General features: G+C 38.7%; 1 protein-coding gene across 2 annotated transcripts; it reads right to left on the bottom strand.

Moving 5' to 3' along the window:
* Positions 1-320: 320 nt before the first annotated feature.
* On the bottom strand, positions 321-24,278 carry LOC146483685 (uncharacterized). 2 transcript variants are annotated; one of them, XM_085105836.1, is made up of 12 exons: positions 24,131-24,278; positions 20,284-20,462; positions 19,486-19,546; positions 18,770-18,913; positions 11,357-11,440; positions 10,478-10,600; positions 8,566-8,682; positions 6,634-6,726; positions 5,773-5,810; positions 3,928-3,988; positions 2,698-2,938; positions 321-1,007 (listed from the first exon to the last, which is right to left on the bottom strand). In XM_085105836.1, exons 1-11 carry the CDS (start codon positions 24,237-24,239, stop codon positions 2,724-2,726), a joined length of 1,224 nt encoding a protein of 407 aa, XP_084961962.1. In that variant the 5' UTR covers positions 24,240-24,278; the 3' UTR covers positions 321-1,007; positions 2,698-2,723. The 2 variants fall into 2 exon arrangements, with proteins under 2 accessions (XP_084961962.1, XP_084961961.1); XM_085105835.1 differs by having other exon boundaries at positions 321-1,012; positions 2,707-2,938.
* Positions 24,279-25,749: the final 1,471 nt, after the last annotated feature.

Here is a 25,749-nt window from a genome sequence, read left to right as displayed (position 1 = left end):
TATTGTACCCAACTGGAAGTGAAATTTGGCACTTGCGCTTTTATACGCCTCAAGCGTGGGGAGGAAAAATTGAGAAGGATTTCTTATAGATTTTCATATGAGAACACAATAACATTTGATCAAGGAAAAAAAAAAGACTGTAATATGTACTCTAAAACTGCTGATCAACGCATAAATGAGGTTCAGCAATGGTCTTTTAAGTTTCTTCAGGAGCTCATTATAGTTTCCGGTAGATAAATGAAAACAACAACAACAACAGCAACAAGACAAGTTTCAAAGAAGAAAACACTGGAGTTTTTTGTCATTAAAACAGTGCAATTTTTAATAAACCTTGCTCACTCCACAAATATTTGTTAACGCCTGTTACGTCATTAAGACTGAAATTTTGTTGGGACTTTGAGTTCGTTAAATTTAGACAAAAAACTAGACTAGATATATATTACTTTAAGGATATTAGCAACAAAACTGTTTCGAGAATTTTAGGCAATTGAAGCCGACGCACATTTAAAGGCCCACCTTCACCCAAGAGTCATTGCGGTCGTTTGTTTTTGTTTTGAAATGCTGTATTGTCCAAACGCGTGATCTTATTGGCTGTCCAAACTCAAGCGGTTCATGCGAGTTTCCTCTAGACTCGTGCTGGAAGGAAAGAATATTCGTGATCCGCGCTTATTGCTTTCTCACTCGACTCCCGCTCAAATAAAATGGGGGGGGGGGGGGGGTTTCATATATGAAAACTGTTCCTCGGCGCGCTATACATGTTGGGTGAATGTGGGTCTTTAAAACAACGTTATAGGAGCACTTTAGGGTTTACAATGTCCTGAAAATGGAGAAAATTAAAAATTAAAAAAAAAAAGAGGCGTAAGTCCAAGTGAAGAATTCGTGATGACCCAGTGGCATAAATAGAGACTTAATGTAATCGGTGTATTGATTTTATAAACCATTATGTGCACGAAAAAGGTGCGTTGTGCTGAAAAACTACAAGTAAAAATGAGAATTTTCCCCGCATCCTGACCTGCAAAACAACAACGAAACAAAAAAGGTGTTAAATAAAACATTGTTACTTACCGATACTCGTCTTTCATTTTGTTAAGAGTTGGTACCACAACCGAAGTAATCTCTGAGGTGCATGAGGGTAGTGGAGCAAATTAAAAACAGCTTTAGGTGGTTTTCTTGTAGGTAAATTCCACTTATAGTCGGTTTAGGCTTGTGCCAATTTTCACTTTTAAAAAATGACTCTTTCTAATTCAACGCGCCAACTTCAGTTGCTTGACAACGAATTTACGAAAACATAGTGATAGTAATAGCATCAATTTAACCAAGCCCTACTTCTCTTTCAAACACACTTGACTAAGGATCCTAGAATGTTTTGGTGTAAGATGGTTGATTTTCACTGGTTAATTTCGCTCGATTTTGTCCGCGGCCTTGAAAACAAAGAAGCAACTTGTCGTTGTCTGCTAGACCCTAATCTCGTACCCCGATCTCAGTCGTCGGTTCGTGAATGTCGAAACGGTGGGAGATCTGGGTACGAGATTAGCTAGACCCTACTTCCTTTTAGCGAATTTTGATTAAAATCCGCAGAAAACTAAACTCGGAGGTCTGACTAAACTTCCGTGGTAAAATGTTTTTTTGTGATTTCGGCCAAGCCACAAATAAAATCTCAGAAAAATACCAACCGTTTAGAGTATTTTATTTTTTCTATTTGTAATTGCAAAGAGAGAGCAGGAATGTTGCGTGCCGTGGAAAACGTATCCTCTCGGGGTCGAATTCCGTAGCTAACGTCATATCATAATACTGGTATGCATGCATGCAACTGTCTGATTTATTTTGTGGTTCAGCTATCAACTTTATTTGTCTGTTTAACAGACCATTTCCAAGTTGCTTTAAACCTTATTACGAAAGCGAGGCTAAGTGCAAAGTTTGTGTGATGAAAATTCGTTTTCATTCATATGCAAACAAAACTAATTTTCATACGAAAAGTTTTTCACTTAGCCTCGCTTTCATAGTGAGATTCACAGCAACTCGGAAATGGCCTACTTATTTTTATGACAATTAGATACCAACTGCAAAAGGTAAAGTGCTTATTTAGGCGGATGGTAAAAACGTAACAGTAAGAAGAAAGAGAATGATGTATTATGCCAGAAAGTGACACAGGCATACTCGGAAAAAAGAAATCCGAGTGCTCCTATCAGGAGTCGAACCTAAGACCTTCCGATTACTAGTTCGGATGCTCTACCACTGTGCTACAGGAGACTCGTGGGAGCTAAGGCCATTAAAATAGGTTCATGGGACAAATATCCTGCATACTTCTAGGATTTAAATGTCGAAACGTGTGGTAGCAATGGTAGGATGGGGCTGAGCAAAAAAACCCCAGTTATCAACGGATGTTAATAGCCTCCTATGTGTAAAGTGATCAGTATGTCGTAAGTTTGACCATAATTGATCATGATACCTGTGTTAGCTTCATACTTTAGAATTTGGATAAGCATCTAGTGCATTTGTCTTGTGAACTTAATTTTTCTTAACCTTTTATGCATTCTCTGGAATCCCGTTCTTGCTCCAATTCTATAGGAACGCTGTGAGCCGAATAAAAAAGCGAAAAAGGAACCGACGTGAAAGTAAAAGCGTGTAAAAGGCATGAGCGTAATTTAGGATGTATTGGTATAATATGGAGGTGATGAGCGAAGAATTAAAGGACACATCGCTTACCATAAATAAAGCAGGATTTACTGCATGCGCTGAAGGTAAGCAATGGCCTCGTCTTCCATAAGACTGGCTCCCCTCTCGTCACCGCGAGGTCGCCCTCTTGGGGGTGGCCGTTGTTGCTTCAAATACAGCAGGACACGGACAAGCGTACTTCTTCTCAGCAAGCTCAACGCGTATTTGCCCAGCTCTTGGTCAGCTTTCTCAATGTCATCCTCGTCATAAAATGCGATCACCTCTGAGGAAGCAAAAAAATATGGCACACCAAGCGGCGATTCGATTTCAACTGATGGTATAATGGGAAACTGAGTTCAATACGAAGGTGTACTTCAAAAAGGGCGGGCTCTTAAGGGAAATCTTGGCTCCATTTTTCAACCAGCGTTAGACAAGAAATTAGCTTGAAATTGCCCAAACCTTGGAACCCAGAAAAGTAGTACTATTTTTATTAGAAATATTTCAGTTTGCAAGAAAAATGGAGTGAAAGAAAGCATAAATTTGAATGCATGAAATTTCTACAGTACAAGCAAATTTTACTGACCCATCTTGATTTAGTCATAATGAACCTATGTATATATTTCTGCAAAGTTTCAATCAAAAGCAACGGCCTCATAATCGCCAACAGTGTGCACTACAAACTTATAGACTCACACAGTTCGAATTCTATCAAAATCACTCCGCTAATGTTATCTAAATATTGCATAAAATGCACTTTATGCAAAAAGCTATACATTGGCAAACAATTTTGCGAACAGCTTCGAGCGGTGGATCGAAAATAAATGACGAAGATGCATCAAACTTCCAATCGCTCAAAACTTTAAGCTGTAAAACATTTAGCCGGAGCAAAAATTCATCCTCACAAATTGGCACGGCATCAGCAAACGCTTTTCACCCGACTATGTTTTCTTGTTTTCTACGTTAGCATAATTCCACCAATAGCGTCGCTCCACTGTATGCTCATCTTATAAACCATACACAACCCCCAAATTCCTGATTCGCGCTGACGAAAATTACCTTCTCAACTCAGTGGAAAAACTTAATATTCGTTTGCACTCCGGCTCCCGAACCGGAAGGAATACTGCAAAACGTTTGGCTCTACAAGAACATAAACTAATTAATGTCCTCAGTTTTTGAATTAGATTCTCACTTTAACCTCCATTTTCCCCCTTGGCGATAAAATAAACAGGCGAAATTTTGGCATAATATGTAAATGCCATCCGCAGCACATACCTTTCCTTCTTTCGTTGTCCTCGTTCGTCACAGCTCCTACTTTTTTGCCGAGCAGGGATGCCTGGAAAATAAAGGCAAACACTGAACAAACTATTTCAGAAGCATTTTGGTTCCCTGTTTATCTTGCCAAGATTTTACGTCCTAGACTTAAAGTGTAAAGTGTATCTTTTATACCTTAATTTATTAACGCTAATACGTTAGAATTCTACCAAATTTATGGCAAAAGTACATTTTTGGAGGTCAGTGACGTTGAAATGCAGCCAAACTCACAAAACGTTTTGTTGTTTGTAAGTCGAATAGCACTAGAGGTAATGTTTAAATGATTTTGCTCGGGCATACGCACAAAACACAATTTTGAGAATTTTGTTGTTCGTTCAACCTTCCCTATGAATCAATCTTTTTGACTGTTATTTTTTTCTTTCAGTCCCTCCCGGGTAAATCCGGGATCAGCACTTTGAGGGTTATATAATTGTTAACCTACAATAGTGACTAGCATTTAATTTCCCCTATAAATGTCGAGTTTTGTTCTAACAAACAAGTTACTGAGAAGAATAAGAAACAAGAATAAAGGAAACTAAATGATCACCAAAGCTGGGTTCAAGTTCAAGTTCAAGTTTATTTTTCCCACTATAAATGAAATCATACAAGTGGTTTTGATCCTATGACGATTAAACGGCGAAGAATGAGATACAATCATACGTGCGTTGATTATATTAATGCATCAGTCAATTCCAGTAGTTCCGTTCCCCTTGCATTAGTCTACCAAGGGCATTTGATGGCCTCGTGATTTTCACCTCACGGCGCGCCATTGCCGCCGCCTTTCAAAGATACGTTCAACGACAAAGACGATAAATTTGTGATTATTAGCTACGTCCCAGGTAGCCTCGCACGCAGTCGTTTATAGGGGACTGGTATTGAGGTACAGAATACGAGATAGTCCACTAAAAACGACTGCGTGGGAGGCTACGTCCAAGGGAGACGAGAGCTTGCTAGGACTAAGGGAGACAAAATGAGATGTTTGATCCACAAACAAGCGGTCACTGGAGCAGCACTTCCATGAGCGCGCGTTGGATATGAGATGATATCTATCATCTCATATCCAACGCGCGCGAGTAGAATAATTGTTTTATTAAAATACAATCAAGAAATATTGCTAGATTTTGCTGACTTTACTTTTCAGGAACAAGCAGAAGACAATTTAATGGTCGCTATTTCTCGGACATGGTGTATAAATGGCTCATATACCATGGCCGCTAAGCCAACCATTGTATTATACAATGATCAAGTTTTTAATAATTAACAATTAGATTGTGAGCTCGAGATTTCTATAGCGCGATAGTTGATGAGGGCGAAGCCCGAATCAACTATCATGCATAGAAATCGAAAGCGAATAATCTAATTGTTTTAGTATAAATCTACTAGTCGTTCAAAACTAAACAAGTAAATTATGTATTTCCTCATCGCAGACACTAAGAAAACGCGACGAAGCGGCCGCCATTTTGTTGAAAACCGCTACTCACTATCTATCACAGAATAGATAGTGAGTAGCGTAGCCAATCAGAGAACGGCATTCGTGATAGAACGCTAGTAGATTTATACTAATGAGGAATAGACTTAGCTGAGACCTCATTTGGCCTGAATTATACGGCTTCGTTAGAATGTAGGTAAGCCCTGAAACGAGGACATTTTGAACAGCTCCGCCGTGGGGCTTTTATAGTTTGTTTTCAAAACCTCCTAACGCAGAGATGGGGGCCGGGAAGGGGGGAGGAGAGGGAGGGTGAAAATGAGCTCTACTGGAATTGACTGATGCGTTATTAAGGCTCAAAGGGTCGGTGTAGAACTTACGATTTGGATTATTTGCAGGATATCTCTCACAGTCGATACTAAAACAAAATCAAACTAGATTAGTCTCAGGTGCTTCTTTCTGAATAATGATAAATGTGTCAACGTCCTGGTATTGAACAATCTGAGGCGATCTGGTCACAGACTTGTTCAAAGAACACAGCCTCAGTTTCACTGGATAGGCATCTTCTCACTCGCTGTAGACTCTTAAACGGCAGGAGTTAGATAGAATATTTTTCTCTGCAGGTCTTTATTTAGTGTATATAATATTATTATACTGTTTTTCTGTTTGTTGTTTGTTTTTACTTGAAAGTATTCCAGATATATATACCGATTGTATACTGCTTTCTAGGTTTCCGTTGCCCACCCCAGTACTGCTCAGTAGCTTTCATTTTCAAAATAGTAACTTTTAAGGACTTTATTCTCACAAACTCAAAAGTTAGAAACCGGTATTTCATTGCTCGACACATCGAGTCTGACTATTTTATGTATTGTATGAAGAAAGCTCAACTCTACAATCGTCGCAAAAACTCTTGGGAATCAAAGATTGCTACGTCTTACCTTGCCTTCACTACCCTTCCTTCCCCCTGTGTCAACGCTGATATTAAAATGTGAATCTTTAGTCATTTTTCTTCTTTGGGAATGCAGCATTGAACAGGTTGGGGGGAGGGGGGGGGGGGGCTGGGAAAAACGACAAACAAAGGCGTACAAGCAAACGTGGGTAATAACAATTACTATACCAGGGTTCTTTTTTTTACCTTCCCAACAGAAATTGGTGACGATTGTAACTGTTTAAATTTGTTTTAACCTTTCGTCTTCTCCTAGGAGTTGAAAACCAACAGAAAGAAAGAATATATATAATACCTTCCTTGAGCGAGCATCCTCCATCAAACATCAAGCTTACTGCTCTTTGCAAGGGACCTTGATCTTTTGTTAGGTTTGTGTGTTTCTTTATTCCTGTGAAGCCAAATACAATTGTGCAAAGTTTAATAATCAAAGTACGATATGTAACGAGATATAACGCTTATAACTAATGCTAAAAACTGAAAAAGGTTATTCTAATTTATCTCATAGAAACAACCGTTTTCGCCTCGCGGGGGGAGGGGGACTCCCACATAAAAGTGACGGGGGTGATCGTCGGAAATTTTGGAAAGAACCCTTAAAAGGTACCAGAATTCTGTTTTGTTGGTTGTGGTCCGAACAATTTTTTAGCCCCAAGAGGCACCAACTTACCCTCAAACAATACACTAAGTGACAGTTGACTGACCTTTACTCCCTCTCGTATATTTCGGCTCAATACCCTTAAAAGTGCCACCATACATCATACGGAATCCATTTTATATTTTAGCCCCCTAAGGGGTACCAAACCACGAATTTTTTAACACCCAAAGGTAACACGATCACCCCCGTCACTTTTATTTGGGGGTCCGCCGGGATTTTTTATCCGTCATGTCACCTACTGATCATGTGACACGACGGGCAAAAACGTTTGTTTCAGTACGTAGACAAATTGGAATAAGCTTTAAGTTATTAGCGTTATATCTTGTGACATGTCGTACGCGTGCGGAAGTTTTTGCTTGTCATGTTCGCTGCTGATCACGTGAAAAACTAAAAAATAAAAATCCTACTGATCATGTCAAACGCGCGCCAACGGACAGAGGTTTTTACATAAAAATGTTAACTACTCGTAAGATTAGTTTTGCACAGTAGCATAACTGTAATACAGGAGGAGCTTGGTTTACATGTTCAGCCTCATAAGCATAAATTAGCATGAACAACAAAACTAACTACAAACAAATGCACTCTATAAATTGAAAGACCTTGGAAAACTTAGTGCTCTCTGAGAAAGTTGAGCATGGTATGTTAAATAGTTTCTTAAAAACAAACTATCAGCGTGTCAAGATTTTACAAAGAATGCGTGGCTGAGTGGCAACTCTTACCACCAGCCACGCATTTTTTCTAAATTTCGCGGCTTTTGAAAGCTAATTTCTCTGAGAATATTCAACATCTCACACTGATATTCACCCTGATTACCAAGTGCGACGTGCTCGTTTAGTTTATGGCGTCCATTTGTTCATAGCGTATTGTCTCTTATTATACAGACAGGAGTGTTTACTGGAAAATACATCACTCGTAAAATTCATACGAAAACTACATCTGGGATCTAAGTGGCGTATTTTTCATATCCTCACTAGTCAGGATATTGATGACGTCATTTCCCGCCTTTTTATGGTTGTTTGTGCAAACAGTCAGTAAAAAATGGCGGGCGATAGATTTGTCTATATAATAAAAAGGAAATTACATGGTCGCTTGAAGATATGAATTTTGTACAGAGATGGCTTTCTCTATTTACTGAGAAGTATCTCGGCTATCTTACGCTGGAAATAGGAAAACTCAAGGAGTGGGGGGAAGGGGGGGGGATTCCAAGCAAGAGAGGGGTCGGGATTTGTTGAAAGTGAAACTTGTGAAACTTGCGAAAACGTTGCGCGAGGTAAAAAGGCTTCAGTCGACTTTGGTTCGTTCGACATAAAGTTAACTCATTTTCAATCAGCCGTTGCTCCAAAGTTACACCAAAGTTTAAAAGGATTTCTGAATCAGCTTTCCATATCAACCTTAGAAACGACGAATGAAGTGTATACTTCGTCTGAACGGGGCCTTAGAATCAATGCTTCCTGGCCCTTGTATAATAAAAGATACGTTATTCATTCATCAAGTAATTCTTTTAATTATAGCCGTCAAATTCCATTGACACTTATGATTTTCCTGGAAGAGGATCGTTTTCCAATATGAAATTACCTTGGCAAACCTTCCAAATCATAAATAAAAGCCTTCTTCTTCCTCTTTTTACTTCATCCTCATCAGACTGCTGTCCCCCATTCTCCATCGCCACCTTTCCAATTGCTTTCATATACCCTAAAAAAATATGCAAATTAAAGCATAGATATATGGGATACTATCGCAATTGTGTATTTAACTTACTGTTGAGAAAAGAAATCAAGAAAATAAAATCAGTCTTAGAGTGAATGTCAGTAAAAAATTGAAGAATATTTAAAAGATGTAGCCACGGGCACAAAAATCGATTTCGCCCATACTTTGTCAGTTTGAAGGCGTAGGTAAGTAAGTAAAGGATATAAGTTTAGTTTTTTGAAACTGATTACATAAAACGGCAGAAAACCATGACCGTTTTTCGTGGTTTTTTGCCGTTATATGGAATATTTCAAAAAGCTAACCTTACATCCTTTACTTACTTACCGAGGCCTTCAAACTGACAAAGTATGAGCGTAGTCGATTTTTTAACTTGGCCACGATTTCCTTTATTTTTACCGACATTTACTCTTAATTTGGATTCGAACACATGAGCGTTGCGATAACGCTGCAGCGATGAGTTATCTACTCATCTCAAATCAAATTAAAGGCCCTATATGAGCTCAGGGCTACAGCCGACTGTCGCTGTAAGTTTATAAATGGTTCTCCTACATCACTCACTCTTGATAATTTAGGTTTAATGAGGCTCGCAACGTTAATAGCTTTTTCTAACCTAAGAGTGGATCTTTTGAAATCAAAAGTTCACACAGAAGGCAACCTTCGATTTTCTACATACTACGCAAAATTTTCTACCTATTTCAAGCGACTACTGTTACCATAGCAACGGTGACGCATAGTCCTTCAAATCTAGTCGGACACTACAAAATTATAAGGATTTGAACTAGTCAACCTTTACAACTTGTACGAGACTTAGAAAATAATCTATAATTTAAAAAAAAAATCAAAAAAAGATTTGTCCTACATTTTTTGGTCAACATCTAAAGAATAACTTTCTCTTATCTGTACAAAGGTATTTTATCATAGCAAAATATTGTAGGCGTACGGTTGAACTTTTATGCTGGTTGCGATTTTAGGATATTTAATTTGAAAACCACCAAGATAAACAAATATCAGTCAAACAGCTTGTAACCTGCATAAGTCAAAAGATTTCAAAAATATTTACAGTGTTCTGGATGCGCCGATTAATTGAAACTTCAACATTCCTCCCCCACCCCCCACCCCCTCCCCTCAGGGATTTGAACTTTTCAATCATTATCAGGAGAAAATAAGGGGACAGGAGGGAGTTCCCCAGTATAGCCCTCGGGATATGTGAATTTCACTTAAGTTATTTTTAGACGTCGTGAAAACGGAAGTCAGATTCCCGAGACGTCCGCAAACGTATCTAGACGCCTGTAAATGCCACTTAGGAAAGTCATACTGAACATTCAACAGCCGCCATTACACAATGCGACGTTGGCACGTTCCAATTACGTCTTGTGACACTGATCACACTGACCGTTTGCGGACGTCTCGGAAACCGACTTTCGTTTAGACGGTTTCAAAAAATTGATTAAGTGAAATTCACATATGCCAGCGAAAGTCTCTTGTTTCCCTCTTTGTCCCCTTATTTTCTCTTGTCACTATTGAATTTATGATGCCTTCAAGAACTATTTCGAAGCTGTTTTGAGTGAGCCGTTCGCGCACAAAGGCGAAATCGTTTCCATGAAAAAAGCCTCAACTCCCAAAACTCAGGAAAACCCCACGTACGAATTCCGCTAGAACAAAAGAAAAACCCTGTTCAAATTGACCCCACCCCTGGGGGCACGGTGCATGGCTAAAAGCCCGGGGTATGCCCTGGGAGAATGTTGCAGTTCGAACTGATTGGTGCATGATGTTTGCTTACCATCCAATTTGAAATCACAGGCAGCATCACCAACAAGTCCTCCAAGTGCAACAAGTGCCTTTACCGCAGGATGGTCTTTAATGTCGTGCTCTTTCATAGCCTTAAAAAAATGTTCCATGACTCCTGACAAGAGGAAAAAAGAAAAGAAGATTTAAAAACTTGAAAGGTGTCCTTTGATCGAGCGCTAGAGTCAGAGACACTTTGATATGTAAAAAGGATTGCTAGACTACATCTGGTCTCTTCGTAGAGCTTTTAGTCTTGCAAGAGACTAGAACTGAACTTTGTTTCAAGTTGCTTATCCTTCCTTTGTAGTTCCGTGACACTGTTAGCAAATTTTAAGAAGAATCATGGGATTGCCTTACGATTTACTACACTCGAGTTTGAGAGAGCTGGGATCGCGCAGTGGTGAGAACTCGCTTCCCAGCCAAATTCACACGGTCCCGAGTTCCACTCCCGGACTCGGCGTCATATGTGGGTTGAATATGTTGTTTACTGGATCTCGGCCTTGCTCAGAGAGGTTCATGATTAATTTTTCTCTGGACCCCGGATATTCTTCCCTCCTCTCAAAAACCAACATAAATTCAACTTCGATCTGGAGAGTGCCCCCAATTAGATCTCTTGTGTATTATCATCTGACACTTAAACAAAGTGATTTATTTATTTATTTAGTTGTTTGCTTTGTTATCAATGTGTTGAATAATAGAACAATCATCCTACTTAATCTTGCGGAATATCGCCTGATTTTAGCCAACTCGGCCTAGGGCCTCGTCGGCTAAATGTCGGGCGACATTCTTCGTGGGTTCGCTCGAAAATTGTTAAATACACTTAAAAAATTTCAAGAAAAATGTTAGATGTTAGCAGTTTATTTGAGTTACATACCACCTCCGTTGTCTGCGTTCTCGATAATTTTTCCCAGTATGTCTTGCAAGTCCACCTCTTCATGTGGAAATTTCTCAAGCAATTCTGGAAAAAGGACACAAATCATGACGATAAGAAATGTAGTAACATTGCAGGGATACCTTGATGGAGGTTTTACTCACTAACTTTAAAATAATAATAATAATAATAACAATAATAATAATAATAATAATAATAATAATAATAATAAGCTGTTAGCGGAGACCTTTATGATTTTTGCAGACAAACCCTGTTTCATTGTAGAACTGATTAATTAATAGTTTCATTGTAGAACTGATTAATTAAAAGCCTGTTTAAGAGCCATTGTCAGTAACTTTCGAGGATCCGGCGACAAAAGCGAAAATTCGAATTTCTTTTTCTTTGCCCAAAAAGACCCTTTTGGTGAACTATTTTCAAAAATAATTTTCAAAAGTTCCAGCAAATTTTTATTTTGGCAAAAATTGGGAAAGTTCGAAATCGGCCAAAACGTGCCCAATGGCCCGATTGAAATTATGCAAATTAGTACATTTTCAAAACTCTCGTTCAAGACAAGGCAACGTTTTCTCGAGTTGATACTTTCACAATCGTTTTTACATCCCTTGTGCTTGCTTCCAAACTATATTTTATCTCGACCTGAACATTCTTCCATTTGAAGTTGTCCACGTAAAGAATACAATGTTTGCTATTCCTTAGATAGAGTGATTTTTGCCATATTTCAGATGACCATATCATCGGGGGTATACGAATATACTGGTAATGAAATAACTCTTTTGAACGGGCAATTTTTCTTATTCATCATGTTAAAATATTTAGTTTGGCCCGTGAAAAGCGAGCGCGCTAGGTCGAGATGTGTGGAATGCACTTTGACACAATTCGCCATTTCAGTACTTCATGTTCCTGCTGTTACTTTGCACGTGTCAATACAGTTCACGGAAGCTTTTACATAAAAGCCAAGGTCTCTGGTTTCATATCCTGCTTTTATACACTTAAATAGCTAGCTTTAAACTTGAGTGCTCCCCATATTAGCATTAAGTTATCAAAGGATACTTTTCAAGTGAAATTTTCGAGTTTATATTGGGCCGTTCAGCGAGATGAAGGAGCCGTTCCCAGGGAAATAACTTGAAATCAGTGAAATTAATACCCTGTCTCTCATATTATGCTACACTTCCAAACTACCGTTATTTTTAAGCTAGAAAGGGTAAATGATCCCTTTTTACGTGACCTAAAACAAAATTTGCCTAAAATATTACGAATGAAGTCCACCGCAAGAAAAAACTGAAAAAATCGCGCACCGACGTAAATGTAAACATCAGCCGTTTCTCAACTTGCCACATGGATGAAACGCGTCTGTTGTTTTACCTCTGTATACATTTATGACCAGAAAGTAGAACCAAAAATTCTTCTCTATGCCCATCTGTATAAATACACTTGCCAACCAAGGTTTTTTTTTCTCTGCGTGTTTGTCGAAAATACTGAAGAATATATAGTGCAACATTGTCAGTACTGACCACTTGACTCATTCACAGCCGGATAACACGACATAAAGAAATGCTCTTACTTGTCTGTTATCATTACTCACATTATTTCTGGCGATATCACATCCCCGATGCAAGGCTGAAAATTGTCTCAAATTCCGCATATTAGAAATTCAAAGTTTTGAACAACGCGAATAACTTTCATTGCGTGACAACTGAAATGTGATACACAAGCGCGCGAAAAGCACAGGAATAAACAGTGCGAAAATAATTTTTGAAATTACGAGAAGAAATTGAGGCAAGTCAAGGTCTGCAAGGTATATTTAATGGACTGAAACGATAATCATGTAGTTTTCCTCCTCCGAGATTCACTCTGTATTGTCTGCGCCGGATTCTCATCAATAACATTACAGGAAAAGTAAAACCGAAATTAATATTTATCAAGTCAACAAATTAAGACCTTTTGAAACCTCAATGCGGTATTTCAATGCTATCCTCAAACAAAAAGCTAATATGTTTAGGAGAGTGAAATTTGTCTTTCGCCATGGATCAACGCTCAAAAGTTGTGGATCAAGCTCAAAAGAAGCGCAAGATTTACAATGTGTTATACGGTTATTCAATGCAATAAGGACATTCACCATCAATGGAACGAAAAAAAAAAAGGAATTCCTTTCAGGTTAACTTGTTAAAATACAATTGCAGTCAAACCTAGCTTTAATTTCTGTTTGAGATGGGTCGCTGATGGCAATAAAATGTTAACTGGAAATACACAACATTATTCTGCCTTATTGCTGACGGAAGGGCTGATGGAATACGATAAGAGTTTAACCTTAATTTATAGTCCGACTTTAAGGAATTTAAATGCTCTTACTTGCCTGCAGCCCAGATATTTGTAGTAGATCACATGTAACGGCGTCAGATTCTTTGTTAATCAAGCAAAATTTTTTGTCCTCTCCTTCCTCAATCGTTGTCAACTAGTCTAAGCCAGTTGTCACTCGACTCAGGTTGCGTGACAAGTATTATCGGGGTTACACCAGTAGGACAAGTCCCAACATTTGCCCATGAAAAGAAAAAAAAAATGAAGTAGGACTAAAATTCCAAAATAAGAAAGGTAAAAATCCTGAACAAAACCACCGCAACTGACATTTTTCCTTTGTCTTGTTTCATTTTATTTTCTTTTGCTGTGTTTTTGCTATTATTTGGTAGGATATAGGAGGGAAGGGAGATTGGGTAGGGGTAGAACATGGCAGTCAAAACTCAAGTTGACCAAAAGCATAAAGCAAATGCATTTGGTGATGATCGTTAACAAACACGCTACTAAGTATAGTATGCAGGTTCCTTCCCTCTCAGAGGTAGTTGAGAGAGATAGGTTTCTGAAACTCCCCTTTCGTGTCTAGTAGGCAACCGCACTTACGTCGATAATGAAGTAAGTAATGAAATCTACTTTCGGGGAAATAAGACTCTGATAGCTTAATGGTCAAATTTATGAAAGGCAATTAAACCTAAATTGAGGACACGTCAGCACCTGAAAGAGGTTGAGAATTTTATTCCTCTTACTAACCGAGTTTGAGGTTCGCACTGTAAGCTACGGACCGAGTTTTTTTCCGTTGATTTATGGCCCAAGCGCGGACCGCGCGGGCGCTTGGGCCATAAATCAACGGGAAAAAAACGAGGATCGGTAGCTTACAATACGGACTGAGAAAACGAGGTTAGTAAGATATTTATTATATCTCTGAGGTTAAACGGGCGCGCGCGAAATGAAACTAGTTGAAGTTTAGCGGGCCGTATAGTGAAATACGGCCCGCAAAATTGACCAATTACACCGCGCGTACTAACTGAGAGATGTAATAAAAGATCTTATTTTCTAGCACTCGCACTAATGTCAAAGGACAAGAGGCACGACTGGTATTTCTCAGATTTTTGTGTTCGGTCATAAAGACGGTGTTATCTCTTTCGGGCCGTCACTGTTCAAGTCTGACAGTCATTGTTAAATCCTCCGCTCCTAACGTGCTCCAGAGTATCCACCACACGAACAGCCTTTGACAAGGCCAGTGAGAGTATCTTTCGAACCTGTTGACCAAAGTCTAGTGATTATTCAATTTTAATATAGTGGTCTTTATATGGCATTGGTTGAAGATATAACTTAATTACGAGTTCCAATTGGTGGTTTTCACCTCACACATCGTCACGCAAGTAAAAAAATTAAATCCTCAACCATTCAATAGATAAAGTCAAGAAATTGATATTTTGGAGAAGAGTGATACGTAAACAACGTGTGAAAGCCACGGGGCTGTGCGATATCTCATAATCGAGTTATTCGAGAAAATGTACCACGGAAAATTACAGAGTTTAGTATGGGACGCCATGTTGGTGGACACCAACATGGCGGCTGGAAACCAGCAAAAACATCTGGAGTTCACTTTGGCTATTTCAAAGCCTTTCTTCTCCCTGCTGAACTTTCACACATTGACATAGACGTTTCTCTTACATGTTAGCTGATCAGACCTAAAAAATAACGAGGCAAATCGATGTTTTCATGTACGTGACATGTTTAGAGCAGCTGAATACTTCTGTCACGCAGTACGCAAAAATCTAAAATTCAAACTGCTCTATTTTCAAAACGAAGAATGCTATCCTGCTGAAAACAAGCAAGACGATTGAAATTTATATTTTCTTTTATGTGATGAAGATAAAAACCCAAAATTGCGTTTTGTTATGAATTTCAGTTTTTTATGACGTCACGTGAAAACCAAGAATTGGATTAGATTAACCCACAGTTCATGCATTGACAATGAACAACCATTCTTTGCTGTTCATTCCACGGTCTCCCTTCGTCGTTAAAGATTTCTGACTTTTCCATTTCTCACACGAATGCCTTACTTCTCTCGGTGGTGAGAGCATATAAAGACGAATGGAAAGTTTCAATCGTAAATCATTATTCCTGGAATAAAGTAAAGTAATGCAAAGCAGTGAATTTCTGTTTAGAAAAAGTAGGGGAAAATCAGAAAAGGAAATATAAAATGTTCTTTCATGCTCTCAGTTTCACTCAAATGAAAACGCGTTACCTGCCCTTTCTAGCAACAACACTATTTCGTCCTGAATTTCTTCATAGGCACGATCTTTTGTCCCTTTCAAGGTGCAAGCGTAACACATAGCAAATCTTGCGCATTTTTTGAGCTTGATCCGCACGGACAGGTGCCATGGCGAAAGAAAAACTTCACTCTCCTAAATAGATTAGCTTTTTGTTTGAGGATAGTATTCAAATACCGCATTGAGGTTTCGAAAGCTCTTGATTTCATTTTGGTTAATTTCGGTTTTAAAGATTGTTGTTGTTGTTGATGATGAGAATTCGGTACAATCCCCGTCATGAGCGGGGGGGGGGGGGGGGAGGGATACATGATTCTCGTTTCAATGCAGCAATCAAATATACCTTGCAGACCTTGACTTTCCTCAATTTCTTCTTGTAATTTCAAAAATTATTTTCACACTGTCATCACAAGCGCGAATATTGACATTGTTTATTCCTGTGCTTTTCGCGCGCTTGTGTATCACATTTCAGTTGTCACGCAATGGAAGTCATTCGCGTCGTACAAAACTTTGAATCCCTGATATGCGGAATTTGAGACAATTTTTCAGCCTTGCCTCGGAGATGTGATATCGCCAGATATAATGTGAGTAACGATTGCTGACAAGTACGAGCATTTCTTTATGTCTGTACCTTTCAGTCGTGTTATCCGGTTGTGATTGAATGAGTCAAGTAGCCCAGTAACAATGTTGCACTATTCTTCAATATTTTCGACAAACACACAGAAAAACAAAGCCTGATTGGCGAGTGCATTTATAAGATGGGCATAGAAAAATTTTTTGTTTCTACTTTCTGGTCATAAATGTTTACAGAGGTAAAACAACGGACGCGTTTCATCCATGTGGCAAGTTGAGAAACGGCTGATGTTTACATTTACGTCGGTGCGCGATTTTTTCAGTTTTTTCTTGCGGTGGACTTCATTCGTAATATTTTAGGCAAATTTTGTTTTAGGTCACGTAAAAAGGGAGCATTTACCCTTTCTAGCTTAAAAATAACGGTAGTTTGGAAGTGTAGCATGATATGAGAGACAGGGTATTAATTTCACTGATTTCAAGTTATTTCCCTGGGAACGGCTCCTTCATCTCGCTGAACGGCCCAATATAAACTCGAAAATTTCACCTGAAAAGTATCATTTGATAACTTAATGCTAATATGGGGAGCACTCAAGTTTAAAGCTAGCTATTTAAGCGTATAAAAGTATGAAAAGAAACCAGAGACCTTGGCTTTTATGTAAAAGCTTCCGTGAACTGTATTGACACGTGAAATGGCGAATTGTGTCAAAGTGCATTTCACACATCTCGACCTAGCGCGCTCGCTTTTCACGGGCCAAACTAAATATTTTAACATGATGAATAAGAAAAATTGCCCGTTCAAAAGAGTTATTTCATTACCAGTATATTCGTATACCCCCGATGATATGGTCATCTGAAATATGGCAAAAATCACTCTATCTAAGGAATAGCAAACATTGTATTCTTTACGTGGACAACTTCAAATGGAAGAATGTTCAGGTCGAGATAAAATATAGTTTGGAAGCAAGCACAAGGGATGTAAAAACGATTGTGAAAGTATCAACTCGAGAAAACGTTGCCTTGTCTTGAACGAGAGTTTTGAAAATGTACTAATTTGCATAATTTCAATCGGGCCATCGGGCACGTTTTGGCCGATTTCGAACTTTCCCAATTTTTGCCAAAATAAAAATTTGCTGGAACTTTTGAATATTATTTTTGAAAATAGTTCACCAAAAGGGTCTTTTTGGGCAAAGAAAAAGAAATTCGAATTTTCGCCTCTGTCGCCGGATTCTCGAAAGTTACTGACAACGGCTCTTAAACACAAAGTTTTGGTTTAAAAGTTGTCTCAGTAGGAAAAATGTTTAAAAGTTTAGGAGAAGCAACCATGAACGCGATCTTCAGACAAGTGGTTTTCTTTGCTATTAAACTTGGATGCCTCAATTATCGGTTTCTTAGCGGTCACGTTGCTCCTTATAACATCCTGATAACACAACAGAAACAAGTTCAGGGTTTAGTTGCTCGAAGCATGGTTAGCGCTAACCATTGGTTAAGAGGTATTAAAACCTATGGGTTGTCATGGCATTTAACCCGGGTTAGCGCTAACCATGCTTCGAGCAACTGGGCCCAGACCGATAAGACGTAAAGCGTTAATTGCAACACTTAATGCAACAAAATAATGTGTGATTAAGGACGGTGCCTACTATTGTTAATACAGGGATATTGCTTCTGGTATCCAAAAAGAAAATTGGTGGGGAACCATGCATTTTTCAGAGACAATAGAGCTTTAATTTGAAAAAAAAAAGTCATACATTGCTTTGTATTTTACTGCTTTTTACATAATTGTTGTTTAATTATCCCTAAAAAATGCGTGGTTACCCCCAACTTTCTCTTTGGATTTCCATAGCCCTTGCTAAGATATGCTTTTCCCGCATAGTCATAAAACGCGCAAGAATACTTCGGTATTTGTAGGCACCGCCCTTAAGCGGCTTGAAGGGGAAGAAACGTGAAAACACTTTGAAGCCTGATAAACGAGTCTACTCTATTCAGGTTTCTGATTTTCACCAAAAGGATCGAGCAACCAGATATAGTTTTTAGAAAACAGGTTAGAGATGATTCCCAAGGTAAGGATATGAGATGACGATTATAGTGGCAATGATAATGACAACGACAATGATGATGATGACGATGATAATAATGATGATAATAATGACGATGATGATGATGATGATGATGATGATGATGATGACGATGATGATAATGATGATGATGATAATGATGATGGCAATGACAAGGAGAAAGATTGATCAACAAAATATATATTTACTTGAATCGTGAGCTGCTTGGGCGAAATTCAGTAATGGGCGATTGCAACTCTCATGTTGCAATCTTACGTGTTTCCCAAACAGTTCCTTCACTTTATCGTCATCGTCTTCGTTATTCAAGGCGTCAACAAATTCCTTTGCGTATTCTGGAAAATTGCAAAGTATAAAATAATGTTGATGTCCACATAAAAGAGGACTTGTGGACGTGAACTACAGCTTGGAACAAACAATAAATAAGAAAAATAAGAAGAAAAAGTCCCTATGATATTATTTTGGCTTGGATTTAATGAACTCGGTGGGATGGTAGAACCAGGAGGTCAGTCAAAAATCATTCTGAGTGATTGTACTGGATGTGCCGTCCTTGGCACGTGGTCATGATCAAATGTGACGTCATCCATTAAACTGATCGGAAAGGCTCCCTCAGGAAGGATCGCGCTGTTGCACTCGGCTCCAAGCCCCCATAGAACTAGACATGCTCTGTTGCCACGATAAGCGCGTTGAGGCCAGGGAACGAGGGTAGAACAGTAGCTAGTCCTCCTTTTAAACTGTTAGGGAACAATTCAATTTTTGCAAACCCAAATTCTTAATTGTTCAGACTTGTAACGTAAGCTGGAACGTTAGTGTCTGTCACGTGACCTTCACTGTAAAAGCATAAGGTGGCATATTTCCATGCTTTGAGTTCTGACATGTAAGAAAGAGAAGGGAACTAGAGGATTACCTTCGCTCTTCTCCTCCCTTTCCTCCTTTAATTGTTTCAAATAGGGTAAAGTTGCGGTAAACTGCAACAAAAAACCAAGTCAATACGAAGTCATTAGATGAAAAACTGGCTCCAATCGTATAATTATAGTAATAATCCTGGGCTACTATGCGTTAATGAGTGGGTCTCGAGAGAGAAATTTTTACTTACGCGGCATAACGCCACATCAACTTATGCGGAACTCAAATGAATTTGATTTTAACTCCAAATAGTCTCCTACTCATGATCAGCCATCAGGTGAGTCGTCACGCAACGCCATCTTGTAACTGGTTTAATTAGTTTACGTAGAATTGCGCTCCATTTTCTGTTCGGGTTACGTGTCCCGCGAAATATGGTTTTGACTGGAAAATCTTGAAAACTTTTCCAATGGGACAGATGTCCGACAAACAGCTTACTGTGGAAGTTAGAGGTTTCCAAGATATGATGGCGAGGAACTTTAAATTTACATAGCAACAATAATGTGGTCTCTAGTGTATTACTTGTTACTTGTGAGGATTTTGGGCAGATTTGCTGCAATTTTTGCGCTTTTGTGGGGAAGGTGGGGGGAAAGTGTGTGGGGAGAGGATGGAAGAGCTTAAATTTGGCAACCTTTATTGTACAAAGTAAAGATGTTTCGGGATTAATAAGGTGAGATGTGTCTTGCACATAGAATAGAATTCTTCTGCTGGGCGCCCCGAGCGCCTTCGTGGGAGACCTAAATCCAGCTGGAGATCATAAAAGTCATAAAATAACGTCCCTAACATCTTAGCTATCACTTACCACATGCATGAGCTCCATAGCAGGATTTGTGGGTTCCTCCGTGGGCGGGGTCACTCCAGATCCCCCACCGGATCCTTCATGATGATCATTCTGTTGAGCACTGTATTTGGATCTCTTACGAAAATTTCCAAATACGGCTGTCGATCCAAAGCCGGCTGGATTAGCCACTGATTTGGTATCTGTCAATATAAAGATCAGAAAAAAAAATTGTCATGGGATCTTGTGAGTCAATGCTAATTTCGTCGCTCCGTGAATTTTAAGTTGTGTGCTTTCAGCAATGGATCCCAGGTAGGCAGCCTGATCCAGGATCTCGTTGTACCGCGAGAGACGCGAACGAGCAGGCGAGTGGAACGAAAACAATCCCATCTTCGTTGTCGTTCTTCTCGCTCGCTCCGAAAGCCTGGAACAGGCTACCCCAAGGAAATACTGTGAACAAGCCAAGAGGATCACGTGAACTGTAAAAACGTCAACATCATGACCTGAGCGTCGGTTAACGTGCACGAATGACGTCAGTGCGTGGTACAACACGTGCGCATGTATAACCAGGGTTCAAAATTCAAGGACTTGTAGGCAGTGAAAAAAGTATGCGAGTATTTTGTCTAATGAACTCTTCCATGTTAATCAAAGGTGGAAGGGGGACATGAACATTTTACATTATCTTATACCTGGTTTCCTTTAAAATACTACTTGCTTTATTGACATCGATCCAAACAATGAAAGAATTGTAGAACATGGATTGTGTTATGTTTTCAGTGAAATCTTGGAGGAAAAAGGTTGTTCCAAATAGTCGAAGCGATTTCATGATACAGCATTTTTGCTTTGTCGGTCGTGGGCGATAAAATTAATGCATTTGCATCACGATCCAAGCGTGGGCGCCTGTATTAATTGTCTAATAGCCTACGAGCAAGCTCTCAGTCGACACCACAGGCCTTTTGGTTGCTTAGCAACCCAACTGATACAGAGAGCACTACCGATATTAGCTCTACAATCGCTGCTTTATCTAAGAAGTTTTTAAGATGTTCGTTTAGTTGTTTTAATACTCCCTTTGTAAATAAATAGGGTCTGCTTTCGGTATTTCATTAAATTTATAACAGCACAACCAAGGTGAGGGTTAGTGTTTCTAGAGCTGTTTTGAAAGGCTTCCACGAGTCAGTATCATGACTTATTTCATAGCCTTTAGGGTGCGCGCCCTTTGTTCAGGGTCAAAACCATAACGTATCTCTATAGAGCTGGCACGGCAAATGACAACCTCTTGCACTCGATTATATATACCTCCAAGAGTTACAGAAACACTTGAACAAGTCTGAAAGAACTCACTTTAGAAACACTTTGGAGACCGAGTCACTGTAAGACTAATTTCTCTTTCTCCTTAATCTAACGTCCGCTCGTTTTTCTGTCAATATATAAAAATACGGAAAACGTTTACCACAAGAACGAGAATTTCAGTGATGTTTCACTGCCGATGAAGTAAGTGCTCCGAGGGAATTTTACTTGTGTAGGTTTTCGCCCGATCGGAAAATCGTCCGTAGTTTGTGGTTTGCGGTGGTTGCATTATCTTGTATAAGGGTTAGGATTATGTAATAGTTAATTGAGGGACTGGTTATGAAACCTTGCCATGAAAACAATGGTGCTGAAGTTTATGTTGGATGGGCCGCGACCGTGCACAATCCTTTAATTTGTTTTAATGTTCACACTACAGTTGAATCACGCTTAACAAGAACGTTTTTGTTGGTCAGTTGCTCCATCACTTTTAAAATCTATCCTGGTTTGTGCACGGTTGAGTCCTCAAGGCCAAAAAATGCTAACAAAAAATATAGCAAAGACGTTTGTCAGACTTCATAACATGATTATGTGGCGGTCACTGTGTTGCCAAAAAGAAACAAAAAACGCCCAGATTACGGCGCGAATATTAAGTCAATGAATACAATAATTAAATGAAGCTCGCACAAAAGTAAGTAATCTGTCCACTAGAAAGCGGAATATTTGTAATGCACTCTCTGGAACTTTTTTGTCAACATCACAATATCATTAAAATTTACCCAGCCTCAATACGTCAATGACCTTATTTTGTTTTGTTTTGTTTTGTTTTGGCAAATGAAAAGTCTATTTTGGTGTTGCGGAAAAAACTAATGCTAATTTTTTTTTTTTTTTTTGAAAAGCCACCCCACTGGATATACGCCTCTTAGTTTTCACAAAACAAATTCAAATTAATTTAAAAGCAAATACCTGCTAATTGAAATTTAACTGAGGCGGAAAGTTTTCTGCCCCCTCTCCTAAGAGTTACACGCAAGAGTTACACGCACACCTGGTGTAATGAGACAAATTGAATGAAATTAACTTTTCTGACTTCAACCCCAATGGTACTCCTTCGAATTGCATTTTTGATGTCTCAATATCGGTGATATTTAACCAACATTTAGAGAAAGATTAACTTACTTTTTACACCGTTTATCTTGGAACGCGGAAAAAATGCTAATTTTGTTTTCAAAGGTTATGCCGCAATAATAACCCTCTCCAAATTTCGCTTTTCTGTTATATAGAATATTAATGGCTTTCTTTTGGATGTTAAAGAAAATGCCTCCTTATACAGAAAAGCCTACAAATAGTCTTTTCTTTTCAAAAAAATTCACTCTTAACGCTTGACTTTGTGTCTAATTAAATGGTAGCCATCGAAAAGAGATTCCAGTGCTGATGTTTCGAGCGTTGGCCGGCCTTCGTCAAAGCGAATCCGCGAGGTGAAATGGATTCGCTCTGACGAAGAGCTAACGTTTAAAGAGCTAACGCTTAGACATCAGGCCCCAGTTGTCCAAAGGCCGGATAACTTTATCCGGTGGATAAGGCACTCTTCAGGGTCTAAAATATACTTCACGTTTAATGTTGTCCAAGGTTTTCGTACTCCCCCAAACTAGACCGTGGTTAGAGTGTGCATATTCGCTTGTACACGAGAAAATGCTGAAATCTTTGCACAGATTGAAACTGTCGGATAGAGACTTATCCACTGGATAAAGTTATCCACCCTTTGAATAACTGGGGCCTGCACTGGAATCTCTTTACAGTTGCCAAATAACCCTATCAGCTCTCTTCAAAAACCAAACATTCATTTCTACTCTCCACCGACTGAGCACCACAGTTTCTTCTGCAGAAACTAACCCCCTTATCCATTTGTTAAATCGTGCATTGACACATTTCATCAATCTCTGCTGATGACTAAAATTCAACTCTTTGTTAAGTGGACTTTACTCGTCTTTTCTCATTTTGTAGCTGCAGAAAGGCAGAAATCACAAAAAATGGCGTGTCCGAGGTTGTAGACTACTCAAACAACACTTATGTTTATGCACAAAAAAAGAAAAAGAAAAAAACAGAGGAACAGTTGGACTCCATAATAAGAGTTTTTTATACTGTTGTCGATGGTGGTGCTATTTTAAATTTCTAGTGAACATTTTGTAAATACTGAAATAAGTAAAACAAAGAGCGAGACACGCTTTCAGCCGGCAAAGATTCAAAACGTTCACTGAGTTGTTTGAAACAGTTTTCGATCACTGATCGATATATTTGCGATTTGTAATCCAATACCCCGACACCGAAGAACCTGTTCAATTTTGTGTGGACCTCAGATCAAATTAAAAGTTTAAATAGGGACAAAATGGATGCGAAAGTGGTTTAAAATGCTGAATTTTTACTTCCAGAACGCATTTGGAAATAACACAAGCTATTTAATTAAATGGCGCTGGAAACGAGTGTTAAAACATGATCTGTGCATTACTTATTGCATAATGTACTAAACATTAATTTCAGTTATTAATACGAATTATAAAGAAAAATACCTCAGGAGAAAATTGATATTTACCTTCGAACAAGTTGTCTAGTTCTTTTAGGTCTGTTCCTTGCATACCAAACAAGTTACGTGTGGCACCAGCCGCACAGATGAAAATTAAAATCACAGCGATTGTCTTCATGTTGTTGTCTTCAGCACTGAGCTTGAAGCTGATAGTCCGGTGGCTAAGTGAGACTAACAACTCACAGAGTTTCATGCACTATTTGTTTTATAAATAATGGCTTTTCAAAGAATAATCAATGGTTGATTTCTCATCCGAAACATTCATGCATTTATTTGACAAGTAGACAAGCAATAATAATTTAAAAGATTAAATTGTGAGCATAATGTGTCGATGTAGCACGTTACGTTTTTAACCGACGGAATTAACTTCATTAGCGCCACAATTTAAAGATCTTATACGTGTTTAAATTTAATCCCGGGTTTTAAAGACATTCTATGTCTTCTTTGGTCTTGAAAAAGCTATTGTTAAGACTGTGAAAGGATCTTTTCACTCGATGCAAATTCAGTCCAAAGCGGAAAAAACTTTTATCGACATGCGAAGTTTTCATATATTAGTTAAACAATATCCTCGCTTTCAACACAGGCGGTAGTCATGCAGGCAAGTTTTTAGGACTGAGGACTTCAAAATGTTTATGTTCGGATTTTCTTTTTCCGATTATGCCTGTGTCACTGAACCGAAAAAATGCCTCAAGCCCTTATGCTCTATTTCCAAAGAATGGCCAAGAGTTAATTTCTCCTCAAAAAACTCATACATTGACTAGTAGACAAGTGATGAGAATTAAGATCTCCATGAATTGTGATTGCGACACTTCGATGTGATGCTAATGATATTCCATTAACAGACTGAGCGAGAATTACGCAAATATTTACAACAACAACGTCAGCTAAAAACTTGGTATTTTGGTACAAAAATTACAACAGGAGGTGAAATTCGTATGAATGGCTTTGTTTTAGGGCATCATTGTTTCCACTAAACATTAAGTAGGAATGCGGAAAAACTTTTATTTGTTCAGCGTACCAGTGTTTTATTATTATTTTTTTTTACACGGATTTATTTGTTCCTTCAATTCACGTTTACGAAGAAAAAAATATTCCACTGATGCTAAGACATGATCATCCACTGAGATTGGTTTGCAGCCACCAAACCGTGGCAAAAAAGTCGAAAATTAGTACAATACACTTGAACTGATCGAGGCGGCAAGTCCGATTAAGTTCATGTTAAGATTTTAAAATATAATAAAGCCTCCGGATAGGGACCCAATTTTTGGAAGGGGTACTATCGAGACCCTTGCTGCCGGCGTCTTACTAGCATTTTTAACTAAAGAATCCGATCAAATTAAGCTGTGTCAGCTTACACAGATTTGCCTAAAAATGATCTTGGAACACACAGAAAATCGTCATGTTCTAAACGCTTGCTCAGAACTCCTGTACTATTTCTTGAATTGAACGAAAAACGTTATATTTCTTGTATGGGGTAAGTGCTCCAAAAGAATGTTTCTTGCCTCATTTGTTTCATATAAGTCATGTGTAGAGGCGTAAAATATTGCGGTCACCATGATATACGTGCTCTATTGTGTAATGGTACGAAATAGCCAAACAATAGAATAGCCCGTGAACCTGTTCACAAG

This window comes from Pavona decussata, unplaced genomic scaffold (genome assembly GCF_977016875.1).
Source record: "Pavona decussata unplaced genomic scaffold, jaPavDecu1.1 SCAFFOLD_38, whole genome shotgun sequence".
Classification (NCBI taxonomy): domain Eukaryota; kingdom Metazoa; phylum Cnidaria; class Anthozoa; order Scleractinia; family Agariciidae; genus Pavona; species Pavona decussata.
The sequence above is the reverse complement of the archived record's forward strand: the minus strand, read 5'-3'. Positions and strand labels throughout refer to the sequence as shown.

Bases quoted from the DNA above. Each gene is read 5' to 3' on its own strand.
- LOC146483685 (XM_085105836.1), bottom strand. From the start codon at position 24,239: ATGAAGACAATCGCTGTGATTTTAATTTTCATCTGTGCGGCTGGTGCC. The intron at 8,683-10,477 runs GTAAGCAAACAT...ATATTTTTTTAG, and splicing joins CTGTGATTTCAAATTGGATG to GGTATATGAAAGCAATTGGA. The intron at 3,989-5,772 runs GTAAGTTCTACA...TTTATTTTCCAG, and splicing joins TCCTGCAAATAATCCAAATC to GCATCCCTGCTCGGCAAAAA.